General features: G+C 36.6%; 2 protein-coding genes across 2 annotated transcripts; both read left to right on the top strand.

Moving 5' to 3' along the window:
- The first annotated feature begins 256 nt into the window (after positions 1 to 256).
- klf6b (Kruppel like factor 6b) lies at positions 257 to 6,568 on the top strand. Its single transcript, XM_084410594.1, has 4 exons — positions 257 to 556; positions 1,729 to 2,194; positions 5,774 to 5,897; positions 6,099 to 6,568. The coding sequence occupies exons 1-4, from the start codon at positions 455 to 457 to the stop codon at positions 6,148 to 6,150; spliced, it is 744 nt and encodes a 247-aa protein (XP_084266720.1). The 5' UTR covers positions 257 to 454; the 3' UTR covers positions 6,151 to 6,568.
- A 3,007-nt stretch (positions 6,569 to 9,575) lies between these two features.
- pitrm1 (pitrilysin metallopeptidase 1) lies at positions 9,576 to 23,356 on the top strand. The gene is made up of 27 exons (XM_084412021.1): positions 9,576 to 9,776; positions 10,014 to 10,110; positions 11,178 to 11,284; positions 11,398 to 11,549; positions 11,628 to 11,742; positions 11,823 to 11,919; positions 15,123 to 15,283; positions 15,373 to 15,499; positions 15,596 to 15,684; positions 16,077 to 16,205; positions 16,289 to 16,402; positions 16,584 to 16,680; positions 17,426 to 17,560; positions 17,802 to 17,940; positions 18,019 to 18,135; positions 18,238 to 18,367; positions 18,926 to 19,046; positions 19,248 to 19,324; positions 19,417 to 19,582; positions 19,671 to 19,771; positions 20,232 to 20,352; positions 20,908 to 20,958; positions 21,043 to 21,155; positions 21,806 to 21,931; positions 22,165 to 22,310; positions 22,546 to 22,648; positions 22,887 to 23,356. Exons 1-27 carry the CDS (start codon positions 9,730 to 9,732, stop codon positions 22,978 to 22,980), a joined length of 3,072 nt encoding a protein of 1,023 aa, XP_084268147.1. The 5' UTR covers positions 9,576 to 9,729; the 3' UTR covers positions 22,981 to 23,356.
- Positions 23,357 to 23,390: the final 34 nt, after the last annotated feature.

Here is a 23,390-nt window from a genome sequence, read left to right as displayed (position 1 = left end):
TGGTTAACAATAAAAAAAAAAAGTTGCACCAGTTTAAACATGAAAGCAACTGTAGAAATGCCTACCACAAGTATTACTTCCTCAAATGAAAGGGGTATGTTATATACCTCCCCAGAAATAGCGCCAACTACAACGCACCAATCATCACCCAGAGAGACTCACCGATAACCAATGACACACCCAGTGGGTGGAGTCGAAATGGTGGGCGAGGCACTAGCAGAAGCCTCTGATTGGTCCGCTCACCGCTGACGACGACGCTCAACGTGTTTCGCTTGTTTTGAAATGGGAATGTTTGCAACTTTGCAGAGTTTGCACTTTGCAGCGCTTCTGTGCATCCGAGCGTCTGCTGAAGAGAAACAAGCTGTTGCCTTCCCTCCGCGCATGAAGACACGGCGGGAAAGCGCCTTTTCCAGGATTCCCAGCTGGGTTTGACAGATCTGCGCGTGGGAGGGATATGGATGTTATTCCCATGTGCAGTATTTTCCAGGAGCTGCAGAGTGTCCTTGACACGGGATACCTGTCCGCACTGCCATCTTTGGAGGAGTACTGGCAACAGGTACTGTAAAGTTTAAACAACCTGTTTTATTTATCGAATACTTTGATCAAACATAGGAGTAATAAAAGCAAAGAAGCGATATAATATCGGATTTATTTGTATATAACATTTCCTACGCTTATATTTTACGTTTAGTTTTAAAGTGGATAAAAAGCAACACATTTCAACACTGAAATGGATGACATGACACGTGCAACTAAATTAAAATAATAAATAATTAGGCTATCTATCCTAATTAATTAACTAATTCAAGAAGTATCATGAAATATTATTACAATTTACAATAACAGTTCTATTTTAATACATATTAAAATGTAATTTATTCCTCTGATGGTAAAGAATGTTCAGCATCAACGTTACAGTCTTCAGAGTCACATGATCCTTCAGAAATCATTTTAATATGCTGATTTGCTGCTCAAGAAACATTTCTTATTACTATCAATATTGAAAACAGTTGTGCTGCTTCATATTTTTGTGGAAATCTAGAAACATTTTAATTTAAAAATACCTTGATGAATGTAAAGTTCAAAAGAACAGCATTTATTTGTAATGGATTTTTTTTATTTTTTTATCATAAATGTGTTTACTGCCACTTTTGATCAATTTAATTTTCAATATTTTTTTTTTAAATGAAATCTTACTGACCCCAAACTGTTGATCTGTACATAAGAGGCTAGTTGTATATAGAGACATATAACTTAGTCTTGGCTACAAAGAATGTGGCATGCAAAAAAAAAGAACATCCTGTCATCATTTACTCATGCTCATGTAATTACAGACCAGATATTCAGTTTTGCTGAATCTCAGAGGCGATCTTCTCCAAAACACTTCTGCCAAAAAGTATCACGTGAGGAATAAACACAAATTGAATACATTATTGACTGACACTTGAGTATGGACTACTTATGGTAACTTTGTCATTTTTAGAGCTTTTATACTCTCTTAGTATAGAAAAGAGCACCTCTGAAATTCTGCTAAACCTCACATTTAGTGTTCCACAGAAGTCATCAGGTTTTAATGGCATGAAGGTGAAAAAATTTCATTTTAGAATTTTCCGTTTAGTTTTAGAACTTTGCACTCAGAACGTTTGTTATACTATTACATGCATATAGATATAGTGCATGTTTTCTGGTTGGTGTTTGCGTCGCTGATTGCCCGTTTCTCTCTTACAGACTTGTCTTGAGCTTGAGCGCTATCTGCAGAACGAGCCCTACGTCTCTGCAGTTGATCTGAGATCAGTGTATGAGTGTGACGATCTGTGGAACCAGTTTCTGCGGTGCTGTGGGACTGAAGCGAGCTCGTCCCCTCCAGAAGCTTCCGGCCCCAGTCAGGACGGGATGTCTACGGCTTCCCATTCGTCGGTCGGCAGCTGTGAGAAGATCATTGCCTCTCCTGATGTTCTCACACAACCACTGGGTCAGCAGCATGTCACCACACACACACCCCCGACGCCGCCCTCCTCGCCCTCCCTCGCTCTTATGGAGGTTAAAGAAGAGACAGAGGAGGCGAGAGGGGAAGAGGTCAAAGGTGAGGGGTTATCCGAAGGACGAAGGAGAGCTCATCGATGTTACTTCAACGGTTGTAGGAAGGTGTACACCAAGAGCTCTCACCTGAAAGCACATCAACGGACACACACCGGTAAGCAGTTTCTATGTGAGGGTCTATAATCCTACCTGTATTTTGACTTACTGTTGCCACAACAGTTTTCTCAGCTTTGGGAAACAAAACTTCTCTCATTCGGATCGTGCTGAATGTCACTCCGATAAATCTGCCATACAAAGCATTTTTTTAATGCTTTTTGAAATTGAAATTTTTACTCCAAATAAAGCGTACTGTATCATATTTGATACACAAATGATACACGCATACATGATCACAACTTTGCTGAAAATCCTGTTGCACACAAACTGCTACGTGCCTTCTGTCATCTGATAGATAGTTTATACTTTCTTTTGGCAAATAAAAAGGCCTTTAGTATAATTTGAAAAATGTCCACCATCAGGTCACACCCTCTGTGAAATCAAATCTTTAATGATTTTTTATAAAGCAAATGTAAGAATAATAGATTGTTATTAATGTTTTTTTAATATTAACACTTAGGTATAAGCAACCTAGGTATACTAGATTATCCATACATAATTTCCTAGAAAAATCATGTTAAAATATGAGTATCAAATATGATACATCAGGTTTTTGAGGAACATTTATTTGTACATCTCTCAATCATCATTGTATTGCATTACATCATGTTTTGCCCCACAATAAAACAGACTACAACTACAGAGCTTTGATCATAAAATATATAGAGATATTTATATGCAGTTTATGTTAGTAGTCTGCTATACTGTTATAGAGATCTCATTGTTTCACATTACAAGCTAATTTAATCTTACTTTTTGGCCATATAAATATCAGCAGCTGCACCAAATTGCATATTTATGTTCAATTTGGACCTCAAATGTAGGTGTTTTTTTTCTTCTTCTCAAGTATGAGCTTCATATTCCCACTAAATTATGCTATTTGAGCCTTAAAAGCCTGATGTTTCAAGTATGGTACGCAACAAAAAACACACATGCGAAAGTTTCTAATATTTTGTCTGATGGTTCGAACAGGTTACTGAAATGAGGAACAGTCATTTCAAAACATTAAACAAAAATTTGGAGTGTTATTTCATATGTCAGGTTTTACAGGGTTAAAGCTTCACAAAATGATAACAGGTGCTGCCATTGCATAATGTTCATTTTTTTTATATTTAGTACACAGAGCTCTGTGACCTCCTCCTCTGGAGCCGAATGCTTGTGTGTGTGTGTGTGTGTGTGTGTGTGTGTGTGTGTGTGTGTGTGTGTGTGTGTGTGTGTGTGTGTGTGTGTGTGTGTGTGTGTGTGTGTGTGTGTGTGTGTGTGTGTGTTTGTGTGAATGTGGTTTGGTGACTCCCTACATTCTTAGAATGCTCATTCTTAATGATGTCATACATTCTAGGAACACAGATTACAACACTGTTTCCACACTGTTCATCTTGAATGCAATCTAAAAGAATGTTTGCAAAATTGACTGACTCCCCTAAAAACTAATAAAGATCATAAAGAAACCCAGATCAAAGAACACCATGTAGACGTGGGCTTGTGGTTAAAAATGTGCTTTTCTTTCTATCCTTTGCTGGTTTTCAAATGTTCTCTAAATACACAAATTGACAAAAGCCTGAAAATAAAACCCTCAAAGAATCGGTGACACCACAACTTTTAATACATCTTCAAAAATAACAGTTCCAAAAGGCGTTTTTTCGCAACAATGCCATAGAAGAACAATTTTTCGTTCCCCAAAGAACCTTTCACTGAACAGTTCTTAAAAGACCCATTTTTTTTATTAGTGTGAGGAACTAAAAGAACGACTATAGCTCTATAAAGAATACATACTTCGAATTTTCATGACTTCAGTGATGCTTCTCCAGACACCTTTTTATAGTTTTTCTTATGAAACTTGATGGATTTGTCATAATAACCTCACAACTAATCTCTCCTAGTTAACTCTTTCTTTCTTTCTTTTTAGTTAAGTTGCCAGCCAGCCACCACCAGTGTTTTTGATCATTTTCTTAAAATTTTCATGGCCCCCAGAATATTTTGTTGTCTGAATATCTGAACGTCCATTTTATTCTAGCTTCATGCATTCTTTTTTGTCATAGACTACATTCAGATCGGATTCGGAACGATGATCAAAACATAGGAGTAAATCGAGTCTATCAACACCCCTAATGCCTGTATAGTCCTATATCTCTTCCTGGGTCAACATTTTATTTGGTAACATTGGGTAGTTTTGATATATATTTGCTGTTGAATGTTGATGATTGCGTTCTTTTACATATGCATATGATTACATATGAGATCGCTTGTTTCTGCATCATCTTCGCATGTGTTTTGATCAGGAGATTCAGTACTCTTTCAGAAGACCTGTTATAGCGCCCCCTAGCATTTAACAGTGAAAACACAGAAAATTCTGTCAATAGCAGGAAGCATTTTCTCACAAATGACGGAAATTTCCATCAATGGCGGGGAAAGAGTTAATATACAGTGCAATGCATAAGTGAATACACCCATGCTAAAGTTGACTAAAAAGAGGAATAAAAAATCATATTTTGGAAATTGAACTTAATGCCTTAATTTAAAAAATTAGGAAAAATCCAACCTTTAAGGACACCAATTTTCTTTGTGAATGAATAATGTATCATAAATAAATAAATGTTCTTCCTTAAAATACATGGTGCATAAGTGAGTACACCCCTATGTTAAATTCCCATAGAGGCAGGCAGATTTTTATTTTTAAGTATTTAAAAAAAAAAAAAATTAGGATACTATGCATCCTGATAAAGTTCCCTTGGCCTTTGGAATTAAAATAGCCCCACATCATCACATAGCCTTCACCATACCTAGAGATTGGCATGGGGTACTTTCCATAAGATCATCTCTCAATGCAAATCAAACTAGCTTTTAGGCTAACTGAAATAAAACCATGCCAATCTCTAGGTATGGTGAAGGCTATGTGATGATGTGGGGCTATTTTAATTCCAAAGGCCAAGGGAACTTTATCAGGATGCATAGTATCCTAAAAATCTTTAAAAAAAAAAAAAATCTGCCTGCCTCTATGGGAATTTAACATAGGGGTGTACTCACTTATGCACCATGTATTTTAAGGAAGAACATTTATTTATTTACGATACATTATTCATTCACAAAGAAAATTGGTGTCCTTAAATGTTGGATTTTTCCTAATTTTTTAAATTAAGGCATTAAGTTCAATTTCCAAAATATGATTTTTTATTCCTCTTTTTAGTCAACTTTAGCATGGGTGTATTCACTTATGCATTGCACTGTACATGAGGATCAGTACTACGGTCCAATGAGATTTCAGTGTGGGCTGAGCTACCTAGAACAACACCATAATTAGAAACAAAGATAATGACAAAATGTATAGGACTGCTTACAGTAAATATACGGCTTGTATATTTATTCCATCACGTCACATGACATGCAGGTTAAAAATGTTTCTTTTTTTTTTTTCATAAATGTTTTACTTTTACTACAAATTATATTTTTAGCGTTAGTAATTATTAGCGTTTCATCAACTCATGGACACCATTTTGCGAGTCCCTGAATTAGCCTATGTGTGATGTTGTGTTGAAATAGAAATAGTGAGTATTGTCGTGTGTTTGCTCGCCCCCTACAGGTGAGAAGCCGTACAGGTGTTCGTGGGACGGCTGCGAGTGGTGCTTCGCTCGAAGTGATGAACTGACAAGGCACTTCAGAAAACACACTGGAGCGAAACCCTTCAAATGCAGCCACTGCGACAGGTGACCGCGAGTGTGTGTGTGTGTGTGTGTGTGTGTGTGTGTGTGTGTGTGTGTGTGTGTGTGTGTGTGTGTGTGTGTGTGTGTGTGTGTGTGTGTGTGTGTGTGTGTGTGTGTGTGTGTGTGTGTGTGTGTGTGTGTGTGATCGGACACAGTGTTTCAAACACAGATTTTGAGCTATATGTTATCATTATCTTCTTTCAGGTGTTTCTCTCGTTCTGATCATCTGGCTCTTCACATGAAGCGACATATCTGAACGAGAGGAGTAAGGGACAGACACACTGGTACGGCACAATAGTGAACAGAATTTGTGTGTAAGAATCTCAAAAGACCAGACCAGCACAACTGGTTTTCTTTGTATTTATTGAGTGTCAGTGTTGCACCTTCTTGCCAATTATATGCTTTCAGCAAAAGGGAAGTAGATTTTGTTCCCATGCTGGTGACATTTGACTTGTTGATGCAAGTTATAGCTTAGCTATGAATTGCACTGACAATGCTGAAAGCCTGGTGCTGAATACAAGTATCCATATATTTGCAGGCTTTGCAAATTGCAGTACATTCATTTCACTCTGCTTTATAAAAAATAAAATCTTGGTCCACACAGAACATGCGCCATTTTACCATAGTAAATTCTGCTTGCTTTTCCATTCTGCACTAAAAATTATCCACACCACAAAAACTAAAAATTATATTTAAAAAAGAAAGAAAGAAACTGCACCAAAGGCGTTACAGTATGTATATATACATACTATAGTGTATCATATATATGATAAACTTTATTTTGTATAACTTTTAAAAGTTAAGTAACACTTTGCATTAACACTGAAAACTCTCTGCTTTATTGTGGAGCTGACATGTTTTTATCCAGAGCAGCTATGTGTCCATGTTGATAAGAATACATATTTGAGATGAATAAAAGTGTTTATTGCTGTTTATTACGTCTACCGTCTATAGTTTGTAAATGACAGCAGTTACAGGTTCATTAATTGTGCTGATATTACTGGTAATAAAACCTTTTTAACCACCAAAGCAACAGAATTGCTAAGGACTTAGAATTTATATTTTGTGTCATAAAGACTAGAATGTCTGAATTGTGTTATTGAATGATTGTTACCTAGAGAGAAGAATTGGATTTGCTGTCATGTTGTGGTTTTAAAAGAAGCATCAGGAACTTTCACTGGCAGTTTTCTGAGCACAGATTGACATGATGTTGGCAGAGCTCCTCAGATGGAGCTCTAGCATTTGTTGTCCAGATGTTTAAAGCCCTGCAGTTGTTACAGAGACAAGGGAATCTCACAGGGAATAATAATATGAAAGCTGTTCATGTCTAACTGGAATTCACAATATCTTCAGGGGAATTTAATATACACTCCAATATTATTCCTTAAAGTAGTTCACTTTAAAATGAAAATTTGCCCATGATTTACTCACCCTCAAGCCATCCTAGGTGTATATGACTTTCTTCTTTCAGACGAATACGATCAGAGTTATATTGAAGCTCAAAAACGTGCATCCATCCATCATAAAAGAACTCCACACAGAAAACGATGAGTTTGTGTAAGAAAATATTTATATTTAAAACTTTAGCGCAACTTGCGGAGCTTGTGACGTCAGAAGTAGCGTAGTGCGTCATGGCGTGGCGTAAAAATTTCAGCAGTACGTCGCATTACTTGCATAAGTTGTGCTTTAAGTCGGATCCGTTTGGCCAGAAGCTAGTTATTTGACATGATTAAGTTTTAAATACGAATATTTTTCTTAAACGCATCGTTTAGCTTGAGATGGCCTTTATTAACCCCCCGGAGCCGTGTGGAGTTCTTTTATGATGGATGGATGCACTTTTTTTAAGCTTCAATCTGATGGTTGCAATCCACCGCCATTATAAAGCTCGGAAGCATCAGGGTGTTTGTTAATATAACTCTGATTGTATTCGTCTGAAAGAAGAAAGTCATATACACATAGGAGTAAATCATAGGCTAATTTTCATTTTAAAGTGAACTGCTCCTTCAAAAATACTTTGTGCATATTAAGATTTTGAAGAGTTATGAGCTAAACAATTTAACTAACATTTTACGTTTGGTTCATGCTATTTGAACAATAGTTTGAAATTTGAGTTCAAAATTTCTACAATTTCCTGTACCATGATAATTAACATGACATTTGTAACCTTTCAAATATCTCTGCCTAGTGTGGGCCTGATGTGATGCTTTTGTTTTTGTTATGAAAATGGTACTTTTTGTTTGCCTTTTGTTGTTGTTTTCTTTGTTAAAAGCAGATATATATATGTAGCAACAATATAGTGTAACATTTTCATTCTGTCTTTGTACATACATTTTATACTACAACAATAATAAATGATTTTTATAAACCTCTGTTTTGTAGTTTCTTTATTATACAATCTGCAAAACATTACACATTAGATTCTCCTTCTTACAGGCCTGGACTGCTGCACTGCATGCATTAGAGATAAAAGAGGGATCCTGTATCAGAGACAACAATAAAGATCCACAGGACTGTGGAAACAGTAAACAAAGACTCTTCTGGAACATTGTGTGCTACAAAATATGATGCACTTTGTTCAATGTTACAATAAATGTTCAGTACTGCAAGTTCATGGGAGTGTTTTACAGACTTGTTTTCTCTACATGAACTTAAAACAGATGCTCTACAAGCCCACTCTCACACAAAAACACTGGGACTTTAGTTCTGTAGTTTAATAACGTTTTAGTTCTGAAAAGTAAACTAAATAAATGTTTTATAACATAAACATATTCAATTTTATTAATATGCAGAAAACATTCATTCAAAACAAATCTGCAATACTTAAATTATACATGTACTTTGTCTTCCATATATAATAGGCTATATATGTACGTTGTTATAAGATGACAAACACAGATTCCAATCGATTTATTTGCAGAAAACGCTAAATTCAGTAGGCCTACAAATCTGCAGTAATTAAATAATATTTGCATTATAGGTTAAATGTGCTTAATCTTCCAATAGGCTATGTAATAAAGATGTGTGTAGGATACACTCACACACGAATAAGTAAATCTCCTTCAAATAAAGATTGTATCAATTACATCATGGCGACATTAAAAATGTGTCTTTCATTTAAACCGATTTAAAAAAATGAATTAAATAGACTGCAGCAATTAACATTACAAACTATTTTGAAAATGTAAAAAAATCGTGATTCTCAATTTATCCAGAATCGTGTAGCTCTAGTTACAGTGGGAACAATGATTGTAGTGACTATGGAATTTGGGAAGAAACTAAATTCTTTGTATGGAAAATTACCTCTAGCAACAACCATATCAGTTTAAAACGGTCAAATATTTAACCCTAATGGTTAACTCCCTATATGCCCACAAATATTATTTTGAAGCTCCCTCCTTTTCTGAGTACTTGACTCCGGTGTTTAAACCACGTGACCCCTGTTTCCCTGTTTCTACTGACATCTGCTGGTCATTTTAGGAAGTGTTAAATGGTCAACTGGTAAAATATTTAAAAACCACGCATCATGCATTCCATCTCCTTTACCTTAAAAGTTATATAAACTGCATTTTATAGGCTCAAAATTATATTTATATTTATATTTGTATTATTATTATTATTGCCCATACTTTTATTTTGCAGCAGCAGTGGCTCTTCGTGTTGCAGCCGGTAAAGGTCGCGTCTAGTGCGCATGCGCTGTATACAGCATGCCATGGGACATGGAAGGACAGAGCTTTAATCGTAACGGAAACATGAATCTAGGAACTCACATATAATGCGTTTTAACTTAACTCATAATCACAGTAGTTATTAGAGACAGTGGATTTAAGCATCTAAAATGTTTCGTAAAAGTAAGACAATCATTACGAAACTCAAACATTTGAGGTGAGTAAATGCTACACGTCTCCGTTGAATTAACGTTAAACTTCTGTCCTTCGGTTTCGGACATCTGCGTGATCTGATTTAGGCCGTTATTCATATTTTAATTGTCATTCATTTATCATTTCAGGTCATTGTTATTAAATGTCATCATGTTTATAGGTATAACTTTGACGTGTATGATGTAAGCCACTGAGAAAAGCTCAGTCATGCTGATTAGTCTGATGAATGAGTGGTTTGTAGTGTGCAGGGATCATGGAGGACCAGAGGCAGCTCTGCTGTGGAGAGAGCACTGCAGTACACAGTGGGACAGAAGATCCACGGATTCACCGTTCAAGAGGTAAAAAAGAGAGTCAACAAATCATGAAAAGACATGTGCTTGTATTGTTTCTGTTTCATCACATACAGTGAAGCAGGGGTTCTTAAACCTTCTCATTCTGACAGCTTCTAAAAACTAAGACAAGATTCAACCAAGATCCATTGCATTGTGGACATTAAAGCTACAATCGCTGTAATGCACATCTCTAGTGCTTTGCTTTAGTTTAGTAAAGCCTCACATATGAAATAACAGTCAGAAAAATCTTCTTTTTTAACGGAATCATTTAGACAAGATATGAAAGAGAAATTTTAACGTTTGTTGTTTATATGGCAACATATTATATGGCTTATATGTTGTTTAGATGAAATTCTGATAGCTTGTAATGTAAATCAATGAGATTCTTAATACAGTGTAGCTGCAGACTACTTACATAAAATGCATATAAATATTAGTTGTCATATCAGTTCAAATAATAAGTTTCAACAATGCCTTAGTAAGATGATATTTAAATGCTGTGTAATATTAAAACATAATGCAATACAATACATTGATGACTGAAAGATGTACACAAAAAAAAGCCTGATGGATCGTACTTGATGCATATTAACATTATTTTTCAAAAAAATTATGTTTGGATAATCAAGCAAATTTAAGTTGCTTCACTCCAGTAAGTGTTCATCTTGAAATATTTCTAACTATATAAAAGTTAATCTTATGTTTATTTTATAAAACTCATTAAAAATGTCACTGTGTCCCACAACCTGAAGGTGGATGTTTTATGAACTATCAATATTATGAACTATCAATAATATGCAAGGGATGTAGTAGATTTTGGACAAGAGGTTAATCAGCAAAGTTTTATTATGCTGATCATTTAGAGGCCTTAGAAATTCAATGTATCAAATATGATACAGTAGATTTTATAGGGATAATTATCTTTTTTATTAGCTATTATGCTACAACTGTCAAACTGGGAGGAATTTCAAATATCTTCAGTGATCGTCCTCCTGGCTGTCACAGCATTGATGGACTTTTTGTATGGGTGTCAAGGTGACCTTGTGCTAACATCGATTGTGGTTTTTTTTTAGGTTACTGCTGTGCCGGATTTGTTTCTGACGGCCGTTAAACTCTCCCATGATGCAACAGGAGCTCAGTATCTTCACGCAGGCCGAGACGATTCCAACAACCTCTTCAGGTACAGTCTGTCTGCGTCTGATGGAGACAGATATGTTTTGAAACATCTGAGGATTTTCATTTGAACCCCATTAAATGCCCAGATGATGTTCCTCTGCATGTGTGTTATTGTAGTGTGCAGTTTCGTACCACACCGATGGACAGCACCGGTGTTCCTCATATTCTCGAGCACACGGTTCTGTGTGGCTCTCAGCGCTTCCCCTGTAGAGACCCCTTCTTTAAGATGCTCAATCGCTCTCTCTCCACCTTTATGAACGCCTTCACAGGTACTTCTCGATGCGTGTTTGTGTTTAAGTGAGTGTATTGTGTGATTTATGTCTGATTATATCAATCTCTCTCCCCAGCGAGTGATTACACAATGTATCCGTTCTCAACTCAGAATGCCAAAGACTTCCAGAACCTTCTGTCGGTCTATCTGGATGCTGTTTTTTTCCCTTGTCTCAGAGAACTGGACTTCTGGTAAAGGCCATTACTCAGATAATGTAATCAATGGCACATCAATTGGTTTTGAAAGGGATTTTATGTTTGTTTGTCTTCAGGCAGGAGGGCTGGAGACTGGAGCACGAGACCCCCACAGACCCCACGAGTCGTGTGGTGTTCAAGGGTGTGGTGTTCAACGAGATGAAGGGAGTGTTTGTAAGAAAACTCCTCCGTGCTCTCCTGATTTAAAAAATATATCAGTAATATATAGAAGTAATATCTATAGAGATGCATGGATGATAGATCCGTGACCTCATACACCACCTTTCAAAAGTTTGGGGTCAGTACTTTTACGGTATTCATTACAGATGCATTAAATGAATCAAAAGTGACAGTAAAGTAATTTTATATTGTTACAAAGGATTTCTATTTCAAATAAATACTGTTCTTTCGAACTTTCTTTTCATCAGAGAATCCGAAAACATTTTTTTATCATGGTTTTCACAAAAATATGAAGCAGCACAACTGTTTCCAACAATGATAATAATCAGAAATGTTTCTTGAGCAGCGACTCAGCATATTAGAATGATTTCTGAAGGATCATGTGACACTGAAGACTGTAGTGATGATGCTGAAAATTCAGCGTTGCACCAGGAATAAATGATTAGTTTTTTTAAATATATTCAATTGAAAATAGTTTTTTTAATTGTAATAATGTTTCACAATATTGCTGTTTTTACTGTATTTTTGATTGAATAAATGTAGCTTGAGCATAAAATGAACATAAAAGACTTAATCAAAAACATAAATAAATGTACCAACCCCAAACTTTTGAATGGTAGTGTAGGTAGCGGCCAATGTTATATTTTCCTTAAAGGGAAGGTTCACCTAAAAACAGGGTTCCCAGTGGTCCTTGAAATTAGGGATGCACGATGATATCGGCACAACATCGGTATCGGCCGATAAAAGCTTTAAATGACCATCATCGGCATCGGCCGATATGAATATTTCTGCCGATGAGCCTTGCCGATAGGGTGGCGTGTTTCCTATGTGCACGTGATGACCGTGAACATAGCATGAGTGCCAGCAACTTAAACTTCCAACATGTGGAGGCATTTCTAGCATGAGCATCAGTTTGATTTGAGATGTGCTGGGGACAGAGACGCATTCGCAAGTGCGGGTAGAATGCCGCAGTATTTTTTTTTTCTTTCGTGCAGGTCATGTTTCGAAAGACGATGTCCTGTAGCTTACTAATGTAAACTCTCCAAGCTACTATGCTCTCCACAGAGCATAAAATATTCATTTTATTTTATTTTTCGTGTTCGCATTTATGAGGAAAAACAGTGACAGTTCTCGGTTACAGACGTGAACGCTCTGAAAGCGGCACTGATAGAGACTGCTTTAAAACTTCCACAGAGACCTCAAACAGAAAGCACAAAGCCTTTCTAAGTGAATTTCGTTTTGTATTAATTGTATCTTAATTTTAAAAAATGTTTCATCAACCAATTGCCTGGATTTAGCCTAATAAATAATGAGTAAACCAGATAATAGATATCACGACACAGAGGCGCGCGCGTGAACTGGAGTTCGTCTCATAAATGAAACGAAACTCAGCATATAGCTTACTTGCCTCACAGACCTGATAAATATATCTATTATCTACAGAACGTTTGAAATCATATTTTTTAAACATAACAATTCAAAACGAAAGAAAACTATGTAATCCGAAATGTGCATTTCTCCCTGGCGCGTTCACTGTGTCGGCTGCAAAGATGAAGTTGACTGACTCGCGAGCCTACTCCGAAGATCGCGAGTCAGTCAACTTCATCTTTGCAGCCGACACAGAAAACACTTGTTTATTAATAAACAATTAAAATGTCTCCTTGCTATATTTGACATATTCATAATCATTACTTTTGCGCTTCTCTGTGACAACTTTTAGTTGCTTTATTGCAGTATTGTGCCTGAACGCGTTCATTGAACGATAGTTCATGAACTCGTTCATATTTTGGGCGAACGTGAACCGCATTACTGCCTGATGAACGTTACTGTGAACTCGTTCATTCTGGTGTCTGTGAACGGCACGCTCTCTCAGTTTAACTTCGTTCAGTAGGATGCCAGATTTCTATAAAGCCTTCCAGGCGAAAACCCACCTAAAACCCACCGTAAACCGCCCTTAATATGTAGCGGAAAAAACACCCAATCTGGCAACACCAGCCACCCGTGTTCGACCTCTTGTTCGATCTCGTTCATCAAAATGAACAAATCTTTTTTCGAGTGAATGTCTGTCTACATTTGTAAAATTATACATTTATGGTAGAATCAAATGTTGTTTTGTTTGTCTTGTAAATTGCCTTATCTACAACACATGAGTGTAATACAGTAAAGGTAGTACAGGAGAGAGACTTGGATTTCTCTTCAGCAAAATTAAAGTGTAAATATATCAGGGGGAAAATGTGTATATATCGGTATCGGCATCGGACAAAATTAGTTTGAAAATATCGGCATATCGAATATCGGCCAAAATGCAATATCGTGCATCCCTACTTGAAATCCTTGAAAGTTTGTGAATCTGAAAAAATGTTTTCAAGGCCCTGGAAAGTTTTTGAAAATAAACATACATAGATACAGGTCCTTGAAAGTGCTTGAATATATTTTATGCAATACGTTTTCTGGAGAAAAATCCATATTCACTCCGGTCCGCTAATGTGTTATTTCGCCAACACTTCATGGCCTATGCATACTAGCTTGCTTGATTTACGTTAGTTACGCGCATTTACGCTTTACGTTAAGTGTTTCCCGCGTGAGGTACTTTGTGTTGTACGTTGCCATGACGTTCACGCGCACAAAACTACGGTGGTACCTCAACATTTGTTGTTGGACACAACAAATGTGTCCCCACATTAAGTCCTTGAATTTGAGGGTATTGGACCTGGAAAGTCCTTGAAAGGTCCTTGAATTTGAAGTTAACCAAGGTGTGGGAACCCTGTAAAAATCTAAATTCTGTCATTATTTACTCACCCTCAAGTTGCTCCAAACCTGTATGAGTTTCTTTCTTCTGCTGAACAAAATGTTTGGTTTCCGACATTCTTCAAAATATCTTCTTTTGTGTTCAGCAGAAGAAAGAAATTCATACAGGTTTGAAACAACTTGAGGGTGAGTAAATGATTAGATTTGTAAATGATAAATATCTGCATATGCCAATAGATGTCATCATTGCATCCTTAAATATGCATAATAAGCTTCATAATGCACACATCCATATACTGAATATATCTGCCCATAATTACAAATAGCATAGGAGTTAAAATGTTACTGCTGGATGTCACATTTACATTTATTTGAGTTTCGTATGATGTTATAATTATTATATAGACTAACAAATGTTTCTGTTACCCTTGTGTATGTTGTATGTGTAGTCAGATAATGCTCAGCTATACGCTCAGCACCTGCAGAATAAACTCCTGCCGGATCACACATACTCTGTCGTGTCCGGAGGGGAACCGCTGGCCATCCCTGACCTGACCTGGGAACAGCTCAGACACTTCCACGCCACACACTACCACCCCAGCAATGCACGGTACACACATTAAACTCTAGGACTCACTAAATGAATGTGTGCAAAAAAGCAAGACAATACTCATTGTCTGTTCTGCTTGTTTATTGCAGGTTCTTCACATACGGGGACCTACCGTTGGAGCAGCACCTACAGCAGATAGAGGAAGAGGCTCTGTCTAAATTTGAGAGAACAGAACCCAACACTGCAGTTCCTCCCCAAATGCTCTGGGACAAACCTGTACGTTACACAATACACACATGAGAAGGACCTGTAAAATGAACTCATTCAATTCAAGTTTGTGAGGTTTGTTGATTGTTCAATGTTTTTGCTCAGAGAGCGGTTCATGTGACTTGCGGGCCTGACGCAATGGTTCCTGACCCCATGAAACAAAACACACTCTGCATGAGCTATCTGCTGGGAGAGTGAGTGCACAAATATTCAGTTTCTTTTTCTTTTCATTTCTAGTGTTGTCACAATGAAAAATGAGTAATAAAATGAAAAACAAAGAATCACAATAAAGGAACAAGAGTCAGGTCTATTGAAATTAGACAGCAAGACTTAATGTCCTGTCCATTGCCATGGTTATCACAACGTCAAACATCGTAGTTTCAGTTTTGCATTTTAAAATGGTCATCACTCCCAAAACTTTGCAGTTTGTACTTAGCAGCATGAAAAATAAAACTTTTTCTTCAAATTATGAATGGGTATTGAAAGCGAGCAAAGTAGTAGTTCCGGGACTTTTGACAACACTAGTCATTTCATTTTTTTAAACTTGTAGTTTACCTCTCTATCCTCATGTCTACGTGTGTTCCAGCATCACAGACACGTTTGAGGCGTTCACTCTGAGCCTCCTCTCCTCTCTGATGATCTCTGGTCCAAACTCTCCCTTCTACAAAGCCCTGATCGAGCCCAATATCGGTTCAGACTTCTCCTCTTCAGTGGGGTACGTTGTTTGACTAGACTTCAAAATCACTTCCTCTCTCTGATGAGTGAGAGTGGAGCTTTATAAATGTGTGATTCGTGCAGGTTTGACGGCAGCACTAGACAAGCGTCTTTCACCATCGGCCTTCAAGGCATAGCGGAGGCCGACGCTGAGGCGGTCAAACACATCATTACCCAAACCATCGATGACATCATTGCGTGAGTATAGATTGGATGACTGTTTTATTGCCTTACTACAATAAAGAGTTTTAAATGAAATCAAGCTTTTGCTGAACCTTCACTCATTTTTGACTTTGAGAGAATCTGAATTTGCTTGCGATGTTCACTTTGGAGAAAAGCACCTGCTAAATGAATAAATGTAATTATATTGCTGTTTCAGAACTGGTTTTGAAGAGGAGCAGATTGAAGCTCTGCTGCATAAAATTGAGATTCAGATGAAACATCAGTCCACCAGCTTCGGCCTAGCTCTCACTTCAGTGAGTAAACTCTGTCTCACTCACACACACACACACACACACACGTGTACTTGTATATATTTTTTGTGCTACTTTTATTGAATGTTATAGAAAAGGACAAGAATGTTTTCTGCTCAAGCAACATTTGTTAACATGTCAAAACACGAAATGACTCTGACAACTGCTGTTGTTCTTAAAGGGACAGTTCACCAAAAAAAAAAAAATCTGTCATCAGTTACTCTTTGTTCATGTCGTTCAAAACCCATAAGACTTTGGTTAATCTTTGAAACACAAAATAAGATAGGAAGAGTAAATTAAGACAATTTTCATTTTTGGGAGAACTATCTTGTTGCCTAGGCAGCTAACTGAAATAAGTTGAAACATTCACTAGTCTTAAGAGATATAACCAGTTTAGATGAGAAGTATCTCAAGCTGACTAGCTGAAGACATTACTGTAGCTCTACCCATTAATAGACACGGTACTTCCTTGCACAAAGACAGTGCTACAACAACTATAATGAAATGACAATTTATAAAAACACATTTTGGATGAAGGATGGATGATGGATTGACTCATTATTTAAATTTGGTTAATTTTATACAAAAAAGTTAGTGTACATTTACCTTTTTTTTTTTTTTTTATAAATTAATGAATCTTTACTAGTATGAATTTGTTTTACAAGTCTTTTTTTTTTAGGCGATTTTACTATATTTTTCTATTTGAGGGCAACTTTCAAAAACTAAACCCCCTGTCTCTCTCTGTTAGTATATTGCATCCTGCTGGAATCATGATGGCGATCCGGTGCAGCTGTTGAAGATCAGTGAGAGTGTGTCCAGATTCCGGCAGTGTTTGAAGGAGAACCCTCGCTACCTTCAGGACAAAGTCCAGCACTACTTTAAGGTAATTCGGTAATTCTTTCAGTCGGACTGATTATTCTGCTCCATTGATGATGCAGTGAATGTTGCTTTGTGCATCACGTGCCATGCCTAATGCTAATAGTGTGCTTAAGTAGCAGTGTTGTTTTTGTTAATGAAAACTAAAATGAAATTAAACCAGCTGTATCAAAGATTAAATGCTAACATAATTGGGATAACTGAAACTCAATTCAAAAATGTGTCTGGTTTTTTTTTGTGTGTTTCAGAATAACACTCATCAATTGACCCTTTCCATGAGTCCTGATGAGAGATTCTTGGAGAAACAGGCTGAAGCTGAGGAACAGAAACTACAGCAGAAGATACAGATCCTCAGCGACGCAGACCGCAAAGACATCTATGAGAAAGGTACGCTCGCGAGACCAGGAAGGACGAGAATTATTAGTCTCATTCTGTTGCAGAGATTAAACCATGTTGTTGTTTCAGGTTTGCAGCTGTTAGCTGCTCAGAGCACAACTCAAGACGCTTCCTGTCTACCTGCATTAAAGGTGTCCGACATTGAGCCCATCATTCCCTACACATCTGTACAGCTGGAGAGCGCAGGTAAAATGCACATGCATACATGTAACAAGCACATTAAATGTTGAAATTATAGATGCAAAAGCCATTTACTGTATTTACTACGATCTCTTTCTGTGTCGGTAGGTGGCGTACCTGTTCAGTACTGTGAGCAGCCCACCAATGGCATGGTTTATTTCAGAGCCATGTGCAACTTCAACTCCCTCCCTGAAGACCTCAAGATCTACGTTCCTCTGTTCTGCAGCGTCATTACCAAGTATGAAACCCTTTGTGCTGCTTCATCACTGATACATACTGTAATATAGAATGTACAGTCTCCAACATTCAATCAGACCAGTCTGTGTGAAAATATGCTATATATAAATATCAAAAGTTTGGGGTCAGTAAGATTTTTAAAGAAGATTTTTTAAAAGAAGTCTCTTATGCTTACCGAGGCTGCATTTATTTGATCAAAAATGCAGTAACAACACTAATATTGTGAAATATTATTACAATTTAAATAAACTGTTTTCTCTTTGAAATATACTTTAATAGTCTTCAGTGTCACATGATCCGATTTGCTGCTCAAAAAACATTTCTTATCAATGTTGATTTATTTTTTTGCTGAATAGAAAGTTCAAAAGAACAGCATTTTTTTGAAATGGAAATCTATTGTAACGTTAGACATTTCTTTATTGTCACTTTTGATCAGTTTAATGCATCCTTGCTGAATAAAAGTATACATTTCTTATTTTAAAAAACAAAACAAATCTTGCTGACCCCAAACTTTTAGACAGTTGTGTAAATAACTAATGTCATGCTGGTGTAATCTCAGGTTAGGCAGTGGGGAGCTGAATTATCGTCAGCAGGCCCAGCGTGTTGAGCTGAAGACTGGAGGCATGTCTGTATCTCCACAGATCATTCCAGACACTGATGATCTTGATCTGTACGAGCAGGTATCACTCTTTCTTCCTCATCTATCATGTGTGAATTTATATAAATATGATGCTCTTTTGTTTGCAAGTACATTGAGGTAGAGCTAAAAGCTCAGAACTGGTAACCAGAAGCTTCACTGGATATTTTCTTTTTGCTGATATTTGAACTTGCGTTGGAGTGAGTGTGCAATCAATGCTCATGTCTTTATTTGTGTTTTTTAGGGTATTATCCTGTCGTCTTCCTGTCTGGAAAGGAATCTACCGGACATGCTTCAGCTGTGGAGTGACATATTTAACTGGTTAGTCTTGTTTATAGAGACAGAAAAATCAATCTTTAAATCTCTGTGCAAGTATACTTATTTTAAACGGAATTTGCCCTGCACATCTCCAGCCCTCGTTTTGATGACGAGGAGCGTCTGCGTGTGCTGGTCATGATGTCAGCTCAAGAGCTGTCCAATGGCATCTCATACTCCGGTCACATGTACGCGATGACACGGGCGGCTCGATCCCTCACGCCCACAGCAGACCTGCAGGAGACCTTCAGCGGGATGGACCAGGTGAGTGATGATGAGACATCCTGATGTTGTTCTCCGCCTTTGAGGGATTCAAGAAGAATGAATTGTTTCATGTATGTTTTAATTTTAGGTCAAGTTTATGAAAAGAATCGCTGAGATGACTGATCTGACTTCAGTTTTGAGGAGACTTCCCCGGATAAAGAGACACCTTTTTAACCCTGAGAACATGAGGTAAACATCAACCACAGTACTTAATATATGTAGTGTTAAGCTAATGCAATAAGCCATTTTGTATAACAGTGATTTTACCAATTTAGGGGGTATTTTAGGGTATTTACTATGGTAAAATCATACATGGCCTCAAAAGTCTGATTACTTTTTAAATTACTTATTAAAGCAGTGCCAGAAGCAATATGACAAAAGATGCGTTATGAAATATTTAACACTTATTACTAATAATAACCACATTTATAATTTCTTCTGTGAAAAAGTGTAGGGGGTGGGGTGGGGGGTGTGTGTTTAAACAAGAAAGTCGTCATTAAAATGAATTTAGACAATGTAGAATAAAGTGTATTCATATAAAATGAACAGTAGAAATACAATTAAATTATTTACTATAAATGTATTTATACAACTGACTGATTTAAATTTAAATTTGAATTTAAATGTGATTATAATGTCATAATTTCAGGTGTGCCGTGAACGCCACGCCCCAGAAAATGTCCGATGCAGGTGTGGAAGTGGAGAGGTTTATAGGGAATATAGCAGCCAACAGGAAGGAGCGCAAACCTGTCAGACCAACCATTGTGGAGGTGAGAAGCACAGGTTTTCACAATTAAATAAGCTTTATATTCCTGTAGCTCAAATGGTTGAGCATGGCAGTAGCAATGGTCATGGGTTCAAATCCCAGGAAGTTCATGAATTCATAAAAATGTGCTGTAAATGCAAGTCACTTAAGGTAAAAGCGTCTGCCATATGCATAGATGTAAATGTAATATAGTAGAGTGTAGCGCTAGTAGCAACATCAAGGTTGTGGGTTCAATTCCCAGGGAATATGTGAACTGATAAATGTACAAAAATTTTAAAATGATATATTTTTCTATATCAACTTTATAGTGAATAGTGCTTTAAACACTTAGTGCACGAGTTAAAGGTGAAAGGTTTTAGCGATCCTTGAAATCTTGTACATTGCAAAGACAGAGGCATGAGCATTTTAATAAATAAGAGGGTTTTTTCCCCACAAAACTGGATCAAAAAAGGATTTGACTCAAAAGAACAATTCATTCACGAATCTGATATAATGAATTTGTTGTGTTTAGATGAAGAGTACATCTGACCGTTTTGATTGGTTGTTTATCCCTTCATAGAGAGCATTAGACCCTACTGCTGGATCAGCTGTGAGTCGTAAACTCATCTCGGTAAGTGCATTTGTACAACATTACAGCAACATTCATATGTCATTCATCAGTTGCATTCTCACTGATCTCCCTTCGTCCTACCAGGAGCCTCATTTTAAACCCTGTCAGATGAAGACGTACTTCCAGCTCCCGTTTACTGTGAACTTTGTCAGTGAGTGTGTGCGCACGGTCCCGTTCACACACGCCGATTACGCCAGGTACAGCAAACACACTCATGCACTTCTGTAAAAAGATGGTCATTATGCTCACTCAGGACTGCACGATTTTGGGGGAAAATTGTGTTTTTGCCTGATAAAATTTGCAATTTTTAAAATGCACTTTTTAAAAAATGCTCCAGGTTTGGTAGGGCCAAAAATGTTGTGCTTTTAAATAGCAATATAAATATAATAATAATAATTACTATTATTATAATTCTAATAATAGTGATTATTTTTATTATGATTTTTATTATTAATAAAAATATTAAACAAAATAAATACTAATATTATTTTTCACTGTAAAAGAAAATATAATAATTATAATAATAATAATAATAATAATTATTATTATTATTATTATTATTATTATTATTATTTAAAAAAAAATTAAAATGACAATATTAGTATTTATGGCTGTCTACTTTATTTCATTTTCAAAAGATAATCCATTAAGCTTTTTTCTTTCTTTCTTTTTTTTGACAAAAAACCACAGCCATTCATAAGTGCTTCTCATTACAAGTGTATATATAGATTTAATTAAATTGCAGCATTTGTGATTTTATAATTAGATGGTCAAATCTATTACTATTACAGTTTTATTTTGATTGATCATGCACTCATTTACAGTTTGCCATTTGTCTGTCTCTCAGTCTGTGTATTTTAGGAAGGATGATGACTGCTAAGTTCCTCCATGGAGAGATCCGAGAAAAGGGCGGGGCTTATGGAGGCGGGGCCAGAATGGGAGGAGGCGGCCTGTTCTCATTTTATTCCTATAGGTGTGTATGATGCATTTCATTAGATCTGACACAATGTTCTGTTTAGTGTGTATGCTTTATATATACTGGTGTGTGTGTGTGTGTGTGTGTATATATCTATCTATCTATCTATATATGTGTGTGTATATATGTGTATGTATGTATGTGTATGTATATGTATATGTGTATGTATGTGTGTGTGTGTACCAAGTTGATTCATGGTTTATTATCTGGTTGTCATGGCAATCTCTCAGAGATCCAAACTCCACCCAGACGTTGTCGGCTTTCCGTGGCGGAGTAGAGTGGGCACGAGAGGGAAGGTTTACCCAGCAGGATATCGACGAGGCCAAGCTCTCAGTTTTCTCTGCCGTTGATGCACCTGTTGCCCCCTCAGATAAGGGTCAGTCATTTAGGGGCACATCCTGAATGATCTGACCAGTTTCTTTTGATGCTGAATGATGTTTAGTCTCTTTCTGTGTAATTTTGCTGTAGCTGGATTTAATTTGCATTCTTGAATTTGTGGATATTTTGTGTGAATGTTCAGATGTGTAGGAATGTTTTTGTGTTTGCTGTTTGAGTTTGTGTTTTTGGATATTTGTTTTCTGGTTCACAAGGACCTTGTATTTGTGCTGCAGGTTTGGGGCGTTTTTTAAACGGCATTACTGATGAAATGAAGCAAAGATACAGAGAGAGACTGTTCGCTGTGACCGACAAAAACCTAATTGACGTTGCTGGCAGGTAATGAGACATTAATGTACAGTAGTGTCCAAAAGTGATGTTTGTTTTTATGACCCATCAAAATACGTGAGAAAAAAAAAAAAATCAAATACAAGGGAAAAACACTAAACTTGGCTAATTTGAAATAATAAATTAAATTAATAAAAATAATATTCATGCTTGAGTGCTGGTGTGATATTTCTATTTGTATAATATCATATTTACCTATTTTTAACATATTTTAATTCATTTTTTACAGGTATCTAGGTATCGGCCAGCAGACGTGTGGAGTGGCTATTTTAGGCCCGGAAAATGAAAGCATCAGAAAAGACCCTTCCTGGCTGGTCAAATAGATGTTTTTTTTCTCTGTTCTTATTATTAGGATTGTGAAAGAAACGCACACACTCCTGGCTCACGCACAGTGTTTTCCTCATTACTGGAGTTGTTTTGATGAACTGAAGTGCTCCTAAACAGTCACGTGCTGAAGGTACCTGAATTAAAGTACCACTTATTAGGCCAGCAAATCTACTTGTTTACACTGCCCATTGTTTGTTCATGGTGGACTCCATGTTTTTGTAACAAGGTCAAAAACAGCTCATATGATAAAAGTATAGTTTGAGTCTGAGAATTATAAAATAGAAAATGATTATTTATGAGATGTATAGAATTATAATAAATGAGACCATGTTTAACTAGAATGGAAAACTTTTTCTATTAAAAAAAAAGTTAAAAAAATTTGAATCCTTTTTTTTATACTAAATCC

Source organism: Rutilus rutilus (assembly GCF_951802725.1).
Source record: "Rutilus rutilus genome assembly, chromosome: 6".
Lineage (NCBI taxonomy): Eukaryota > Metazoa > Chordata > Actinopteri > Cypriniformes > Leuciscidae > Rutilus > Rutilus rutilus.
This window is presented reverse-complemented; position numbering and strand designations above follow the sequence as displayed.

Bases quoted from the DNA above. Each gene is read 5' to 3' on its own strand.
- klf6b (XM_084410594.1), top strand. From the start codon at position 455: ATGGATGTTATTCCCATGTGCAGTATTTTCCAGGAGCTGCAGAGTGTC. The intron at 557-1,728 runs GTACTGTAAAGT...TCTCTCTTACAG, and splicing joins TGGAGGAGTACTGGCAACAG to ACTTGTCTTGAGCTTGAGCG. The intron at 2,195-5,773 runs GTAAGCAGTTTC...CGCCCCCTACAG, and splicing joins ACATCAACGGACACACACCG to GTGAGAAGCCGTACAGGTGT.
- pitrm1 (XM_084412021.1), top strand. From the start codon at position 9,730: ATGTTTCGTAAAAGTAAGACAATCATTACGAAACTCAAACATTTGAG. The intron at 16,403-16,583 runs GTGAGTATAGAT...TTGCTGTTTCAG, and splicing joins ACCATCGATGACATCATTGC to AACTGGTTTTGAAGAGGAGC. The intron at 19,583-19,670 runs GTGAGTGATGAT...TTTTAATTTTAG, and splicing joins CCTTCAGCGGGATGGACCAG to GTCAAGTTTATGAAAAGAAT.